General features: G+C 35.4%; 1 protein-coding gene across 6 annotated transcripts in view; it reads right to left on the bottom strand.

The window, feature by feature from the left end:
* The window catches only part of USP3 (ubiquitin specific peptidase 3), a 104,361-nt gene that overhangs the window by 43,993 nt on the left and 41,165 nt on the right, over window positions 1-19,203 (bottom strand). For all 6 annotated transcript variants that reach the window (XM_073877163.1, XM_073877162.1, XM_025884321.2 and 3 more), the window contains 4 exons: window positions 7,416-7,499; window positions 4,164-4,245; window positions 2,861-2,943; window positions 1,379-1,492 (listed from right to left, as the gene is read on the bottom strand). In XM_073877163.1, the coding sequence (XP_073733264.1) occupies window positions 1,379-1,492; window positions 2,861-2,943; window positions 4,164-4,245; window positions 7,416-7,499 (363 nt within the window). The remainder of the gene's footprint in view (window positions 1-1,378; window positions 1,493-2,860; window positions 2,944-4,163; window positions 4,246-7,415; window positions 7,500-19,203) is intronic.

Here is a 19,203-nt window from a genome sequence, read left to right as displayed (position 1 = left end):
AATCCTTTCTGGTGACAAAGAGCATCATCTGGAGTGCAGGGGCAGCAATAACAGCAGCATTCACCCAGCACCCACTCTAACAGTGCTGGTAATAGGAACTTTGGTGTCACACACTGGGCAGTGTGTTGTCATGGGTCAGTGATGTTATGGAAGCAGTGATATCCTTATGGGATAGAGTTCCATGGGGTAAGTGCAGCAATGGTCCTGGATGTCTAGATTCCAGACCTGATTTTCCACCCATCCAGTAACAGCTTACCAACAGACCTGCATTAAGTTCTTTTTCGGCCTAAAATGGCCAGAGCCAATTTCTGCAGTTTGTAACTAAACCCTAAATGACACTAATGCATCAAATACTACTAATTCTCCTCTTAAATTCTGTGAAGATGTATTTTTTTCTTCCTTATTTCACTGCTGTCTCATCCAACCCAACTACTATAAAGTGTGAAGTCTCCTTGAATGCAGGCATTTTCCAGTTCATCCTATATGCTGCTACTAAAGCAAACTCTTAAGATATCAATTGTTGTGGTATGATTCCATCCCTACTCCAATGCCTGGCTTTAAAGTTCCCTGGTATTTTGGCTCTATCCATACTGCATACTATTCTAATATGTTCTATCCTAATCTCCCTGAGTCACTTAGGCAGAACAATGTCAGATTATAAAATGGCTTTTCAGAATGTGTGGGGATGGGGTGTATGGGAGCTGGGATGGGTTGGCAGAAAAATATATCTGCATATATATGTACATATATATGTATATATACACACACATACAAACACACATATATATAAACACATACACAAATTATAAATCAGAGCCTTATTTCAGTAATGTTAAGATATGAAAAAAACTCTGCCCATTACAATCATAATATAGATCTTCTGAACATCAAATGGAGCACAGCTGCACTGAATTTGCATACATATTGGTTCTCAATAATCATTTGTCAATTTTTCCCTCTCCATATCAACTAAAAATTGGCTGTATTGCCCCATAATTAATTTGATGACTACAAATTAATTTTATTATCCAAAACAGATTTATCTAACACTGTAAGACAAATCAATTCACAAAGACTAATGATATTCATGCTGGTCTACACCTAGAACTGTGTTTCATATACAGATGTCAATTTTAGAGCTCAAATCCACAAAGACTTAATATATAGAGAGCTAAATTTATTCTCCTATTAGGTAAATAGAAATAAAAGAATTCCAACAATTATTAAAATCATTAGCTAGACAGTTAAACCCAGGTTTTAGAAGAAGAGTGTTTTAAAATGCATGTGCCTATGAACTCACATAATACAATGGAAATCACCAATAAGAGTCCCTTGTTTTGTATCTCAAAGCCAGAAAGGATATATTCTTAGAACTCACACATTGTTATCCCCTTGGCTCCTGGTGTGGTATGTTCGCCTTCCTGCTGTTTTCCCATTCCTTAACTCCACAGCGGGCAGTTCTTTGAAATAACAGCAAAACTGCTCAATGTTACTATTTTAAAAGGAAGGGAATAAAATTATTTTAAAAAGAAGAAAGAAGGAAAAAGAAAGGAAGGAAGAAAAGAAAAGAAAAAGAGAGAGAGAGAAAGAAGAAAGAAAAAACAAAAGAATTTACTAGGACTGTAAAGAAAGTTCTATAAAACCTACATGTGAATTTTTTAAATGTGATCTTTCAATTTCTCAAGAAATTGCTTTGAGTTTCCCCATTAAGTTTCCTCATTTACTCTAAGAAAACAGTATTAACTGATGACTTTGTAGAAATGAACAAAGAAAGAGCTTAAAGCAAAATCTATTCCAAAAAATCCTGAATTCTGGGGCACCCACTGGCTCAGTTGGAAGAGCATACAACTCAGTCTTGAGGTTGTGAGTTCAAGCCCCACACTGGTTGTAGAGACAACTTAAATAAATAAAACTTAAAAAAATTTTTTTAATCCTCAATTCCCCTCCCCCAAAAGTTGTCACCATTTTTTCTTTATGGTACCTGTTCCCAAATATTCAATAATTTCCTCAAATAAAAGCAAACCATGAAACCAACCGTACTGTTTAAATATACAGTCAAGAGTATTAAGGAGAATTCAGCAGTGACTTGAATTTCTTATTTGAACAAGACTAGATAAACCAAGAGATAGTACCTTCAAGGAGGGATCAAGTATGACTTCTGCTCCTTGTTTGCAAGGTGGCCTTGGGAAGAGAATTAATTCTGGCCTTTGATGCCACATTAAAATCTACAAGTACATGACTTTCAAAATAATTTCTTCTACATAACTGAGGTCAGCCTTGTTGGGTATTTTATTTTTGCTACTTATCTTACATTTTAAAGATTTTCTAAACATCCAATCTTATGACCATATTTAAGACTTAACTAATGATCGGATTAAATTCTCAACAAGGTTCTCTGTAGTCCAGGGGTCTGCTGGCCAAATCTGGTCCTGGGCCACTGAGCTCTTACATTTTTAGAGTTGTTTAAAAAGTGTGGAGGTGGAGGGCAGGGGAGGAGGAGAAGATAGGAGACAGACTGTGTGTGGCATGCAGAGACTAAAATCCTTACTGTCTGGCCTTTAAATGAAAAAGTTTGTGGACCTGTGCTCTAGTTTATTCAAGAAGCAATAGGAGATAAATAATAACAACTAACAATTATTTACTGCTGGGCACTGTTCTAAACCCTTTATATAAATTATTTAATCTTCCCAACCATCCTATGAGGCAGAACTATTATCCCTGATTTTACTGATGAGGAAACTGAGGCACAGGGAACTGACCAGAGTTAGTGGCAGAGACAGAATGTGAACCCAGAGTCTTTCCTCCTAACCATTTCACTAGAAACTAACACCAGCACCTTAAGCTCTGAGGTTGACAGTACCTGAGTGACTGAAGGATGGCATTCATGAAACATGTGTTCCCCAGATTCCGGAGGCCTGTGGCACAGATGGCAGCGGTGCTTCCCTGCAAAATGGGACAAGAGAGGCCATCAGTAATACCAAGAGAAAGACGTGTCAGACATCAAAGCAAAGACCTATATTTGAAACTCTAGCATCAAGCCAGTTTGGAATTGGTCCTTCTTTGTCCAATGAATATTTCAAACTCTCATTCTACTTTCTGTAGAAGTGTCCAGATATTTTTAGAAGCCTGATTCTGATCCTGGGATTGTTCTACATGGGAGTACCTCATGGAAGCTTATGAGGAAACCAGCATTAATGAAAACCATGGAGTACAAATTTGAAAACCAGGAAGATCCTTAAAAGAAATGAAGTTTAAGACAATGCTTTCATAAGATTTTATTAAAACTACTACAAATTGAAAAGATATAAACATTTACCTGAAATATTCACCCCCAAACGTTTAACTATGCCATGCATAAATGACCAATACATGTATTCCTAGCAATGGGATATCAATCTTTAAAAACTACCTGAATTTCCCTTGAAGACCAAGGCTTGATTTTCTGATTAGCTCTACAAACGCACTGTAACATATGAATACTACACCTGAGAAGAGAATCTACCAATCCAACCCAAAGCATCTCTGCCCATAACTCAGATGGCCAGAGAGCACTTTAGCTCTTTCTTTCACAAAATCCTAACATTTTAACTAAGTAACTGCATGTCTAAACATAACTAGTGTGATAGCAGAAAGGCAGATGCAGGGCAAAATTACTAATGTATTTAAAAGTATTTAGTGATCTTTAAATTTTATTAATTTATTAATGGATCATACATCTGGTAACAGATGGTTACCAGAATGAGGAAGCACATTCTTTCGTGGTGAAACTGTATTAATGAAATCCTAAGAAATAAAACTTACCAAAACTTCAGACCCATAGAATTTGCACTTAGAACCTTTAACAGAAAAAAAGCAAAGATCTTTGGGATCCTTAGAAACAGAGTAGTAAGACACATGAACAGGCTTTAAGAGTGAACACTTGCTAAGGTAGAGGAGCACAGTAGTAATCCTGATGGCAGGAAGGCACTGACAGATGGACAAAATGGAGTATTTAGTTACATCACGAATCATTAGTACAAGTGGCAAACATTTTGTAAAATATACCAAATCCAAGGCATACATTTATGAAAGTTTATAAGGAGCAACATTAATGTTAGAGTTGTAATAAAACAGTGATGAGATCTCAACCAATTCTTACATTTGTATATATTTTAATTACTTACATTTACTTTTAACAACTTGCTGTTTAGTGATGAGTTTTCCAAAAGTTTTCTTTTCCTATGCCTATCAGCTGTGAAAGCTGAGCTATTAAAACACAAACAGATAGTCAAAAAGACATTAACACAAACATACTAGACAGCAGGTTAAAAAATAAACGTTGCTGTTCTAAGGGTCTGGGGTATAGAGCCCTGCCTGGCTGCTTAGCAAGGCCAGGAAGTGACCTGTTAGGCCCGCTGTGGCCCACAAGTATTTTAAGTAAGTGAGGAGTTCCACTTTCCTTGGCAATCCCCACTACTCCTCTACCAAGGTGGGCTGCAAGCGTCTACCACCAGGCACCTCCCAGAAAAGCTGGCCAGGTAGATGTAGTCTGTGAGACAATCCCTCTTCACTACCACTACCTGCCTAATTGACTGCGAAACTTCAGAAATGAGAAGACCCATTCCTCACAACAAAAGGAAAACCCTTGTCTGATATTATACTGAGATTTAACATTAAGTCTCAAATACTATGCTACTTCTTTCCCAATTTTGATAAAAATTTCCTATTTTGCTCATTTTCATAACAGATTATGATATAATCTGAATTTCTGGAAAATAAATTATAGGCACATAGATATATACAAATTAATTCGATTCAGCTATGCTACAAAGGATATTCTGAAACAAATTCTAATTAGCATGGATATTCTAAATTAAAATTTTTCAAAATTTTTCTTGATAAGAGATATTTTGCTTAAATTTTATCAGAAAATAATTCTTTCAAAGGATTCCTTTAAAATTATTATATATCAGGAGATCTCATCTAAAAGAAGTAAAAATTATCATTTTTTACTATTAATATATAAAAAACTACCAAAAACTGTAGTTTCCACTGCAGACTAAAGCCCACATTTGAACAACACAGACTTTTTAAAGTCTGCTAATTCTTTTCCATCTTCTAAAAAGTATGAGGGTAGTCCAAAATAAATGCATGATTATTTAATTTCCACATGAACTATAGTATCTTTGGAGCATCAGATCTAGTGACAGTTACTTCAAAACTAAAAATATTCTTAGGCAACATGTCCTCAGAACTGTGTGTATATCCCTCTCAGAGTATCACTGAATACAAGGTAAGAAAAGACCAATTCCATATATTACAGTGTCAAGTTATTCCTTCACAATTCTGTAAGTAAGGAGGTTGAATCACAAGCACTACACACACACACACACACTCACACACACACACACACACACACACACCTTAGCAACAAGCCTAACAGTTTTCAGTTTTAACCTATATACACATTCAGCTTTTTAAAATATAAGTTATTAAATATTATCCTCAGCCATTCTCAAAATGGCAGAATTCACTAGATCCACACTAATACAGTAGCCACTTACTACATGTGGATATATAAAGTTAAATTAACTAAACTTACATAAAATTAAAAACTCAGTTCCTCGGTCATTGCTAGCCACTTTTCACCTGCTCTGCATAAGACTACTGTATAGGACAGTGCAGATTATACAACACTTTCGTCACTTCAGTAAGTTCTTTTACACAGTGCACTTCTAGAGGATATGCAGAAGAGTCTAAAGTTAAGTAAAACACAAATATAATCACAGTTTTGAAACTGTGGTTTCCACTACAGACTAAAGCCCAAATTTGAAGAACAGAAAAATGAACCCAAGTAACGTTTTTCAACACAGGAGGAGGACTGCAGGTAGACTTTTCAGTGGGACCAAGCGGAAGTACAGAAAAGGAACTCTGACATCTTTTACCGGATGAAGTGGTCAATGGAAATAAAAGATCTGATAACTGCATAAATGCATGTACATCCTTGAATATCCTCTTTTCCCTTTGACTTAGTTCTGATACATTTATTTGGGATTGAGAGGTGGTCTTTTCTTAGAGAAAACTGTAAGTGGCAGAAAAATATTCTGGTAGCTACCCACTTCTCTGACAAAAAAATCAAGTCTATTAAGATCTTCACTATGACATCACCACACTAAAGAGTGACATTACATAATTATTGTGGGAATGTCCTACTTGTTAATTATGACAATTTCAGACAAAAATATTTGGGTCTGTGTATCTGTACCTCTGTCTCTAATCCTAGATAGGGCTTCTGCTCCTCTACTTCAGATTACAAGAAGGGAAGAAGCACTTTGAAAAAGAGAGGAGCCAAAAGATATCAAACCGAAAAGTACTTTAATTCAAAGTGTTTTAACAAGTGTAGATTTTAAAGAAATCCATCCTTCTTCCCTTATCAGCTTTGTAATCTATTGTCAACAAGACATGCATAAAGACTTTGGTTAACAAAAACTATACAAGTGTTTTATTCAAAGCACTTAAGCTATTTCCTCTCAATATATGATTTAAAAATATTCTATTGCCTTTAAGTTTGCTAAGGGACTCCTCCTTTTGTATGTTCTCACAATAGTTTTTAAGGTCAACTGTCAAAATAAATTAGATGGCACCTGACGATCAGGGGTGATTTATACAAATTTCACTAGAGTCAGCAGTCATTCCAGGGCCATGCTTCTATCCACTGCATCACTATTTGGATTTCTGTTTATTGCTTCAACTTTGGGTTCAGTGAATTTTATCTGAATAACCTATCTGGCTATAGCAAAAAAATTCTATTCACATAAGTTGTGAATAGAATTTTTCTTTATGATGATAAATTTCTTTAGATGACGTAATTTCTTTCTGATGACATAGCATTTCACAATCTATTGTAATTTCAAGTGACACATACAGCCCCTAACAAAAGAGGAAAAGATGAAACTAGGATCTTGTGCTATCCTACAGAAGCAAAGTGGACAATATAATAAAACCTAATTTCCCTTAAAAATAATGCATAAATTTTAGTGCTTCTGAGACCTCACAAAACATGCCTGACAAGGATTTTCTAAAATCATAAGTAACTCTATAATGATTTTCTATCATTTTATGCCCTTTCCTTATACCTCCAAAATTTCCCTTGCAAATCAACTGACTAGAGCTTATAAATTGGTGGGTAATAACTTAAAAAAAAAAGGCTCCTGGACTCTTGGCTATGATTTATGATAAATATTAAATGAAATAAATGCTATAACCATTAACTATGGGCACAGTTTCAGATATCCAAAGTTTACTTTATTAACACTTCAATCACACTAAAATCATGATGAAGTTATGGAACTCAATAATAAAATTCCCACTCAAAAATCTGCAAAGACCCCTCAACCCTATTCTATACCCTTCCTTTCCCAAGTCCTATTACTTACTTTTCCAAGTTCTGTAAGTGTTCTCTGACTTTCTGTACCAGTCCCAGCTTGGTGTCATTAACCACAAAATCATCACAGCGATAACTGCAAGAAAAATATTAATCAATGTGTGCAAAGAGCTTGAGGAAACCACATAATGAAATCACTAAAAGGCCTGGCTGCTGCCAAGATGATCACATGGCTCTGCAGCCAGTTACTGTCGGTGGTAAGTTTAAAGAGGACTTGGAATCCACAATGGAATGTTTTTTAAGAGCCTTTTAAAAAAGCCACGTAGGCAATGAACACTAGCTTCTTTTCACATTTTTACTCAAAAGCTCTTCAATTCCTCCTTCAAAAACAAAATAAGCTGCTACATGTGTTACATTCTTTTTAGTGGTGCATAATACATGGAAAATAAAAAGCACCAAGTCAATTCACATAGCATTAAGCCCAAAGCTTTCAGGTAATGCGTCCCAACTCAAAATAATAAGGAATTTGGGAGGAGAAGAGATTTATTATTTTTTTATTAACATATAATGTATTTTTGTTTCAGGGGTACAGGTCTGTGATTCCTCAGTCTTACACAATTCACAGCGCTCACCATAGCACATACCCTCCCCAATGTCCATCACCCAGCCACCCCATCCCTCCCACCCCCCTCCACTCCAGCAACCCTCACTTTGTTTCCTGAGATTAAGAGTCTCTTATGGTTTGTCTCCCTCTCTGGTTTCATCTTGTTTAATTTTTCCCTCCCTTCCCCTATGATCCTCTGTCTTGTTTCTCAAATTCCTCATATCAGTGAGATCATATAATTGTCTTTCTGGGAGAAGAGATTTAAATGAAGGGCAGGGAAAAGGTAATTAACCTATAGGGACAGTTAAATTTAAAGAAAAAAAACTAAAAATACAGCTATACATTTAAAACAATTTAATTAAAATAAATTGAATTCAGATGGTTGAGAAGAAGAATCTTCATTCAGAGGTGCTAGAAAACAAAAGTATAAAACAGTGGCTACATCTTTTAGGAAACATAACTGCTTTGAAGAAAGTTATTTAAGGTGTTCTTTAAAATTGATATTGTGTGTGTGTGTATTTTAGCAAGTCAATAAGCAAATAAAGGAACTCACACGTAATAAACTTCACCTTCTACATTAGCATTCAATTTTTTCCTGGAATAAGGCCAATTTTAACAAAAACAACTTACAAGCTAGTACCAATATATTCTTTTGAATAGCGGCTTTGTATAAAACCACTTATTAAAACTACCAAAGAATAATGACAGTAATGCTGCCACTCAGCAAATAAAACTTTGAATGCATAGCAATTAGTAAAAATTAGGTCATCTCTAGCAGAATCCAAAAAACATTAGAAGAAAATGGGGGAAAGTAATGGGGGGAAAAAAGATTACACAGAAAAGCATGTATCCTAAGGTCTTTTATTTACAGATGTTAAAATTTCAAGTGAATGCTTTTGAAAACTTCAACTAAAACAGTAATATATATGTAATTAGTTAATGCCCCTCCCCCATTAGCTGAGTACCTATGCTATCAATCAAGAGTCTCTAAAGTATTCTTCAAGTTTCCTGACATTTTCACAAATAGCAAAAGCTACCTTTTACGTCCTGGACTGTTTCTCTATCATCAAAGTACCAGCAATGGCAGGAGAAAATTATCAGTTTTATGATAAATATGTAAAATATTAAATCAGTGAAAAGGTTTAATTCCTTGCTTCTTCTCAGCATAATGCTAAGAGAGTAAGGTCTACTCTGTAAATTTAGACTTAAGGCACCTGGTTCCTCAAGAAGCTTAAGCATTCACTGAAGAGTAAAATTATGCTGCCTCTCTAATTCCTCCATAAATTTATGCATGTATTACAGATAAAACAAGACTCAGTATTCAAAACAAAACAAGGCTAAATGCTAGTGTTCATCTGGGGAATGAAGTCTAAGAGCAAATTCAGATCACCTTTCATCTATTTACAGTATGCCATAATCTCTAATTGAAAAGTGAACCCCTGAACCTCCATAAAAAAGTTGTTGCTTTGTTTAAACAAACTGTTTCCAGTTAAATTAAATAACTGTTTTTTTTTTTCCTTATTAAAGTAATTCTTTTTGGAGCACCTGGGTGGCTCAGTTGGTTAAGTGTCTGACTCCTGATTTCAGCTTAGGTCACGATCTGAGGGTTGTGAGATCGAGCCCCTTCTTGGGCTCTGAGCTGGGCATGGAGCCTGCTTGAGATTCTCTCCCTCCCCCTCTGCCTCTGCCCCGCCCTAATGCTCTCTCTCTCTAAAAAAAAAAAAAAAAATTTAAAAATAAATAAAGTAATTCTTTTTGGTGTGATATGGATTTAGCCTAGGATATAAAACATTTGTTAAAGTAACATTTTTCATATACTGAGTATAGATTTATTTATGGTTTTGCTCCATTCTAAACTAAACTAATCTGGCTTGACTGGATCTAGTTGCTTCATCTCTCTGAACTTCCATCATTGAAGTAAATAAGTTGCTCTAGACTCTAGACCTGTGCTTATGTGGCTGATGCCACTTAAGAATTGAATTTTAATTTTTAGAAAATTCTAACTGATACAAAATTTCACTTAACAACTAAAGCAGTAAAAAATACTTTTCCGCTAAACACAATTTTATGGTTTTGGCAAAACTATACTTCACTTTTATTATTACATCACCTAAGATGTATTGCAGTGCACATGATGGGTGCATGTGTCATTTCTAGTATTACATAAGCATATCACAAATCTAGTTTATGTCAACAGATGGTTATTTTTCTATGCAACAATGTAGCACTACAATGTGTTTATCTGAATATTTTATGCAGACAGCAGAGTTACAGTGATAACTATGTAAACAGTAATTGGTAGTTAAGCTGCTACGCTTATTTTAATTATAATGCAAATTATTTTTCTGGCTTAAAAATTAAGAATGAGGGGTGCCTGGGTGGCTCAGTCCTTAAGCAGCTGCCTTTGGCTCAGGTCATGACCCTGGGATCAAGCCCCGCATCGGGCTCCCTGCTCTGTGGGAAGCCTGCTTCTCCCTCTCCCACTCCCCCTGCTTGTGTTCCCTCTCTCGCTGTGTCTCTCTGTCAAATAAATAAATAAAATCTTAAAAAAAAAATTAAGAATGAAAAAAATTTTAACTTTCAAATGAAGGCACACTAACGAGGCAGTATCAAGTGGAGAAGGTATGTCACAAATTTTACAAAGGATGGCAATACAATTTGCTATAGCAGAGAAAAATGAGTAAGTTGTATAAAAGAAGTTTTAAGGTGTGCCTGGGTGGCTCAGTTGGTTAAGTGTCTGCCTTCAGCTCGGGTCTTGATCTCAAGGTCCTGCGATCTAGCCCCACATCAGGCTCTCTGCTCAGTGGGGAGTCTGCTTCTCCCTCTTCCCCTCCCCCCACTTGTGCTCTCTCTCTCTCTCTCTCTCTCTCTCTCTCTCTCTCTGTCAAATAAATGAATAAATTAAAAAAAAGAAGTTTTAAGATAATACCAAGAGTCATCTTCAGCAAATGCATATTCATTTAATAAGAAGTTGCCTCTCAACAGTCAAAAAATAAAACAGCTAATGAAATTAGAATTAAACATATAACAAAAAAAAGTCTGTGATTATTAAATAGGATCTGAGCTTATAATTTTGGCCAACCATAAAATGGCTGGGATTCTTGCTCAACAAAGAGAACCATTTTTAGATGGAAAGATAAAAAATGTAATTATCATTTCAGTTAAGGGAATTAGGTTTTAAAATTTGAGGAAACGATTAAAACAAAACATGAAATGTCTTAAATTGACCCACCAAGGGAGTGTCAGTGAATAAAAGACTTTTCTAAGAATATTAAAGATCAATCTATTCAACATTTGAAAAATTGCAAGTACTTTTATTTTGAGCTTTAAATGAGCTTCACAAGAGATACTGACTGACTAACATTCTGGGTATGTTTTGTCTCAAACAACTTCTAAATTTACAAAGAAATGTCTTCATCTAATCAATCTCAAGTTGTAGATACTATATTTTTTAATCTTTTACATCTGTCACTTTCAGCTAGATAGGAAAAAGTTTCTATCAAGACAGACAATGGGGGAGTCTGGGTGGATCAGTCAGTTAAGTGTCTGCCTTCAGTTAAGCATCTGCCTTTGGCTCAGGTCATGGTCCCAGGGTCCTGGGATTGAGCCTTGCATCAGGCTCCCTGCTCAGCGGGGAGCCTGCTTCTTCCTCTCCCCTACTTGTGCATGCTCTCTCAAATAAATAAAATCTTAAAAAAAAAAAAAAGACAATGGGCCAGCTATGTGAGACCCAAAATCTGGATTTACTAGATTTCCCTTATTAATTTCACTGTGTGATCCATATTGAAAATATCTGTGTTCTGAAATGGACTGTATCATGGATGCAGTTATTAAAATTGTTCAGTATATATGTACAAATGCTATGAATCATCACCAGTTTATGAAACTGTTATAAAAAATAGAAGATAATGAATTTAATGACCATAATTCATGATAATGAATTAAATGATCTTTAATATTGTTAGAAAAGTTCTTTGCCAATGTTCACTGCTTCAGTTTGAGTCATGAAAGAGTTTTACAAAGATTTACTGTACTATTTATTCTAATTCAAAAAAAATTTTTTTAAAGACTTAGAGAGAGAGAGAACATATGTGTGCATGGGGGTAGGGGGAGAGGAAGAAAGAAAATCCTTGAGCAGACTCCCTGCTGAGCGTGGAGCCTGACATGGGGCTGTATCCCACAACCCTGAGATCATGACCTGAGCCAAAATCAAGAGTCGGCTGCTCAACCAACTGAGCCACCCAGGCACCCCTCTTTTTTTTAAAGATTTTATTTTTAAGTAATCTCTACAACCCATGTGGGGCTCAAAATTCACGACCCCAAGATCAAGAGTCGCACTCTCCACTGAATGCGCCAGCCAGGCACCCCTCTAATTTCAAGATTTTCTTGAAATGAAAGAACACCTGCCAATATTCAACAAATAGAAAACATCCAAGTATGATTTACATTTTTTTCCCTCTATCACAGGGCACATGAATGAGCTCAATTTAAAGATCCAAGGAAAGAAAAAGCTTATTTGTGACCTCACTAGAGAGATACAAGAACATATGTTAAAATTTAAACTTTTCATGATACAAGTCAATAATGATTTTACACATTTTTCAACATGAATAAATATGCAGACAATTTTAATTGTAATAGCATTATGTAAATTGGCTTTAAAAATCTGTAAGAAAACTGGGGCGCCTGGGTGGCTCAGGCATTAAGCGTTTGCCTTCGGCTCAGGTCATGATCCCAGGGTCCTGGGATGGAGCCCTGAATCGGGCTCCCTGCAGGGCAGGAAGCCTGCTTCTCTCTCTCCCACTCCCCCTGCTTGTGTTCCCTCTCTCGCTGTGTCTCTCTCTGTCAAATAAATAAATAAAATCTTAAAATAAAATAAAATAAAATAAAATAAAATAAAATAAAATAAAATAAAATAAAATAAAAACATAAAATCTGTGAGAAAATTGAAGGGCATGTTGATATGGATACATTTAGAGTCATTTTTCAGTTTACATAGTGCCCCTTTGAATTCAATGTTGGTAATACTGAATTGTTACAAGAGTTAGTAGATTTACTTAGATGTAGTTTTGAAACTGATATGCTTTTGCTTCACAGTTAAATCAGTTGTTCTAAAAAGATGAGTCAGTTTTGTCAATACAGATGCAAATATTAAAGAAAAATGTTTTTTTTGTACTTGATTCATTTATTGGAAAACTTCTAATAGTTTTTAGAATCTACTTTTTTAAATGCAATTTTTATGAATCTAAACAGAAGTCAAGCATTTCTAATGAAAGTTTAGTATCTGAATGGAGATGTGCTGTAAGTGTAAAATATACATTGGATTTGGAAGGTTTTATGTAAAAAAAAAAAAAGAACACAAACTATCTCTAATAATTTTATGTTGATTACATGTTGACATGACAGTATTTGAATAGATGGGTTAAACAAAATATACAATTAAAATTAATTCACCTGTTTCTTTTTGCTTTAATGTGACTATTAGAAAATTTAAGATTACATATATGACATATTATTTCTGTTGGATAGCACTGGCAATCTAAAGGGTATCTAGGACATTACCTGCTCTAATATTCTATAATAACCCAATATCATAAAGGGGTAACACAACTTAACTTTACTGAGCTATAAGAAATCAATTTTGTTTTGGCTGGGTTAGTTTTTACTGATTTAAAAGAATTTGTTAATGTTTTCACAACTGTCCTTATTTCTCAAGAGCCAATTTTAGGTTCTCTTACAGTCACTAAGAAGGACACATTTCTAAGATTATAACTTTTATACTCTGAATTTACCACACTATGCAAGTATTATTTGATGATGATGACGTTAAAGGAAAGCACCTACTTCTATGGGCCAAAACTTCTAAGAGTGCCTGGCATGTGGTAGAGATCAATAAATGTTAGCTTCCTTCCTTTGTGTAACGAAGAGCTCCCTCACAGCACGGGCTTCTCTAGCTGCCCACAACCCCCTTTGATTTCTTCTTCCTCCCAGGCCAAGAGGTCAAAAGAAAATCAGTAGAAAAGTTGAATATAAATGAGAATTTAAATGTTGTCTGGCTGCCTTAGTCTTAGCTGAGACACTGCTTTCAAACTGGAAACTATCCCACTAATACTGGTATTACAAACTCCCAAGGTAAACAGAAGGATTTAAAGTAAACAAGTTCTAAAAATCTCTCCCTGGTTTACAATTGTGTTGAAGCCAATCAGTCAGAATTATACTACCTCTAATATCTGGAAAAAAAAAATACAGTCACTCTTTCCCTTCAAGAAGACTGTGTCAGAATAAGATTAGTACAAAAAAGTACTTAACTTGTAGGCTAGTTTCCAAAAGCTTGTAGATTAGTCCTCTGAAACTTGGAATGCATTTCCCATTTTGAAATAAATGTTATAAAATATGGTTAAATGTTGTAAGGTGAAAATATACCTGGTTCCCAAAATGTAGTTGAAATAATATTATAAAGAGTTGTATTCCTCTTTGACTTCCATCTATACTGCTGTCACTGAGAAATTGTGATAGGAGGAAGCTGGTCAGAGTTCAGATAACCTGATTAGTACTTCGCTAGGAGAGGAGGTCCAGGGTTTAGCATCTCATTCACATAGGACTTCATGCGTCGAACAAACAAAAGTCAAGAATTACGTATATTATACAACAAATTTTTAGGCTATTAAATTTACACTTAAGAAAGTTTTTGTTTAGGGGTGCCTGGGTGGCTCAGTCGGTTAAGCGTCTGCCTTCAGCTCAGGTCATGATCCCAGGGTCCTGGGATCGAGCCCAGCATCAGGTTCCCTGCTCGGCGTGGAGTCTGCTTCTCCCTCTGCCCCTCCCCCTGCCTCTCTGTCAAATAAATAAACAAAATCTAAAAAAAAAAAAAAAGTTTTTGTTTAGTGATTTTAGATGATTCTTCAAGTAAAGACAACCTCTACTTCTAACAGACTACTTGTCAGATAAGGAAAAGGTTCACTTTTGTATTTAGAAAAAAACAAAGAATTGTTTAAGAAAATGTAAGTAATTTGAACATTAAAGACAAAAAAATAACACTTGAAATCATATCATGCAACATATTAGTGATGTCAGACAAAGAAACAGGATATAAAAAGCAAGGTAGGATGGGAACTGGTATCTTTCTTTACTTCTAAAACCTTGAAACAAACCACACTATCATCTTAGCTAGGTGAAGATTAGTGTTAAATCCAAATTCCTTGAGCCAAAAATGATCTTAGTTTTAAATTACTTTAAGCCAATAGTTAATAAAGAAATTAAGCATACAGGATGGAATTTACATGTACACTGATGTTAAGAAAAAAATTAATTTTACTACCTTGCACTAAAAGAACATACCTCAAGTTAGCAGATAAATTTTCGTAAGAAACAAGTTATTTACACTACTATATAATTAGGGAGGTAAAAAATGGATAAAATCACACCTTTATTTCACATTCTGCTTACTCTAAAAAAGAACAAAACTGTCCCAATTTCTTGATTACATTGATTCTTTATGTGTATACTTTTTGATTTTCATTTATTTCTATCCTTTCTACTTTTCTGTTTATAATTTCCCCCAAACCCATCTTTTTTCTCCTCCATTTCAACTAACATTTTATTCCATACTTTGGTTATTTCCTTTGGTGTGATCTCCCTCACTCTACCCCCTTATACGGTGATGTTCAAATCCACAGATATCTAGAGCCAAGTTAAGGTACAGTATCTGATGGTCCCACGATGTTAGCCTTACTTATATTTTCTTCTCTCTCACCTTTGCCTCCCAGTCTTCTCTTTCACTTCTGTATTACCTGCTTTATATATAGATTTAAGCTTTCATCTGGGATGGTGATCTCAGGGTGGTAAGATCAAGCCTGGCATAGGGCTCCACCCTCCGGATGGAGTAGGCTTGGGATTCTCTCCCTCTTCCTCAAATAAATAAAATCTTAAAAAAATTCCTCACTTGGTCAACCCCAACTGTGCTTTCTTTTTTTTTTTTTTTTAAGATTTTTTTATTTATTTGCAAGAGAGAGAATGAGAGACAGGGAGCATGAGAGGGAGGAGGGTCAGAGGGAGAAGCAGACTCCCAGCTGAGCAGGGAGCCCGATGTGGGACTCGATCCCGGGACTCCAGGATCATGACCTGAGCCGAAGGCAGTTGCTTAACCAACTGAGCCACCCAGGTGCCCCCAACTGTGCTTTCTTTACCATTCTCCAAAAATGAAAATTTACAGCATGACTTAATCATTTTCTTATCCCAAAATTTAATGTGGGTTTATTTTTTTTAATTATAACTTTAGAAACACTTCTTTCCTATTTTTTTCCCTGCACTATACATGCCCCCTCTAATTCTAAAATGCAAAACACTGGTCTCTTAAGAAGAAATCTTCAAATTAGTTTCATGAGGCACCTAATCAGGTTAAAAAGTAAACCACAGAACTGAGCATCCACCACCCCCAATATATTTATACATGTTTCTATATAAGATTTCATATATAAGTACATCTAAATTAATGTGTATAGTATAAAAAAACAAACATCTTAAAAGAATAAGTTAGAGGTGAAATAAACTATTTGAAAATGTCCTGCTATTTAGGACATCTTCACACTATGATTTAACAAATATCTCAAAGTATAATATACACATAGGGTGAATTTTGACATTAATCATAAGAGATATAAATTCATACTTCTTGTAGCTTAAGCTTTTTGTCCAACTTATCAAATCTGACTAGTCTGTGTTTTTATTAGAAAGCCAATATTTTTACCTTGTCATTTGTTTAATGAGCTCAGAGTAGGAAAGCCTGTCAGCCTGCCCTTTTTTTGTTCACCAGTATTTGTGTTCCTATTATCATTGTCTTGTAGGGCTTGTCTGTTTAGTAAAAATCTTTTGTATTAAAAAAAAATTTTTTTAAGTAGGGTCCACACCTAGCGTGGAGCCCAACACGGGGCTTGAACTCAACCCTGAGATCAAGACCTCAGCTGCGATCAAGAGTCAGACGCTTAACTGACTGAGCCACCCAGGCACTGCTTTTTAATTTTTTTGAGTAGGCTCCACACCCAACATGGGGTTCGAACTCACAACCCGAGATCATGAATCCCATGCTCCACCAACTGAGCTAGCCAGGCCCCCCATTTGGTAAAAATCTTTTAAATAGTATATCCATTTGATGAGGGTTGACTTGGACAAACTAAGTAAATCCATGTAACTAGGCAGACTGCAGTACACTGCAAAATGAACAAGGGTGAGGACTCAAGTGAAGCTCTGATTCAGAACATTCTGTGTATAGTTCATGACACATCACAACCTAATCGAAAGACCCACAGGCAACAGGTATATTATTGGCCAAAACTTTTTTTTTTTTTTATAAAAACTATCAGGGGTGCCTGGGTGGCTCAGTTGGTTAAGTGTCTGACTCTTGATTTCAGCTCAGGTCATGATCTCAGGGTCCTGGGATCAAGAACCCCATCAGGCTCCCCGCTCAGCAGAAGTCTGCTTTTTCTCTCTCCCTCTGCCTCTCCCCCTGCTTGTGCTCTTGCTCTCTCTCAAATTAAAAATAAAAATAAACTTTTAATAGAAGTTCTATATTTTCTTTCCACCCCTTCAAGTGCATTATTTTGGAGAATGATGGCACTAAAACCTAGATTCCCAGCACAGAAGAGGTGCTCAAAGAATATTTATTGAGTAAGAACCAACACATCTGCCATTGTTTTTTTCGGATGTTGTTCCCATTATGTTTGCGAGCCATCATGTAAATTAGACTCTCAAGTAAAAATTTCAAAGGTAAGGGGCACCTGGGTAGTTGGTTAAGTGCCCAACTTTGATTTTGGCCCAGGTCATGATCTCAGTTTGGTGAGATCAAGCCCCCCATTGGGCTCTGTGCTCAGCAAGGAGTCCGCTTAAGATTCTCTCTCTCCGGGCGCCTGGGTGGCTCAGTTGGTTGGGCGACTGCCTTCGGCTCAGGTCATGATCCTGGAGTCCTGGGATCGAGTCCCACATCAGGCTCCCTGCTCAGCGGGAAGTCTGCTTCTCCCTCTGACCCTTTCCCCTCTCATGCTCTCTATCTCATTCTCTCTCTCAAATAAATAAATAAAATCTTAAAAAAAAAAAATAAAAAATAAAACAAACAGCTTTCTTTAAAAAAAAAAAAAAAGATTCTCTCTCTCCCTTTCCTTCTGCCCCTCCCCCTACTCATGTGCAGGCTTTCTCTCGCTCGCTCTCTCTCAAATAAATCTTTCCAAAAAAATTTTGAAGGTAAAAATGTGGGGGGAGGAAGGGCTGTTTATAATACCAAATTTTCTTCACAAAGGATCAACAGCTTTGCTTTGTGTCTTCTTTAATACATTTATTCCTACATCTAGTTTATAGTTTTTATCTTTATGTTGAATGTTTGTTTTTTTGTTTCTTTGGTCATTTCCATTTTTCACTGATGACTGCTAAAAAAGAGAAAGCTATTAGTATTTATATATTTATATCACCATTTCAGAATTTTTTATTAATTCTAGTTATTTCCATTAAAGTCTCCTTGAACTTCCTGTGCATTCTATAATTTGAAAACAAAATTTTCTTATTTTCCAATATTTATACCAATTATCTCATTTACTTACTGTCTTATTTCAATGGCTAGAACTGCCAAAATAATGTTCGAGAATACTGACAGGTAAAATGATTATAAAAGGTATTTCTGTCTTGTTTCTGATTTAATGGAAATGGCTTTAGTTAAAACCTGATGCTTACTTTCTTTTTTCCTTTGGTTTTCGGAAAACTGTATTTTAATAGTTTCCTTTTATTTCAATGTTATTAGTGTTTTTTGTTCAGAAATGGCTATTTATAAAGGTATTTTTGCTTGTAATGGTACAATAATCTGGGATTGCTTTATGACATCCTGGTACAAATAATGAATAGGCTGGCAGATTTCAGGTGAAATTAACTCAGTAATATGTAAGTTTTCTTTTTGATATATCTTACTGAGTCATATTTCCTTTAAGTTTTAATTATTTGCAACAAAATATTTTAATTAGTGAAACTGACTTATTTTCTTTTTGGAGTTTCAGATTTTTGTCTAAAGGTTTTGAAAGTTTCATTACATTAAAATACTCAATGTTAAATTTTAATAGTTTGAGGCTACAACATCTAGTATAATAGCTACTGTATCCTGAAATACAGAAGCCCCATGTGGTTGACTTCAACTTATATTAATTAAAATAAAACAAATTAAAACATTAAATTCCTGAGTCCCACTAGCCACTTTTAATTG

Source organism: Callorhinus ursinus, unplaced genomic scaffold (assembly GCF_003265705.2).
Source record: "Callorhinus ursinus isolate GAN/ISIS: 27379988/994484 unplaced genomic scaffold, GSC_fseal_2.0 scaffold25, whole genome shotgun sequence".
In the NCBI taxonomy this organism is placed as follows: Eukaryota; Metazoa; Chordata; class Mammalia; order Carnivora; family Otariidae; genus Callorhinus; species Callorhinus ursinus.
The sequence above is the reverse complement of the archived record's forward strand: the minus strand, read 5'-3'. Positions and strand labels throughout refer to the sequence as shown.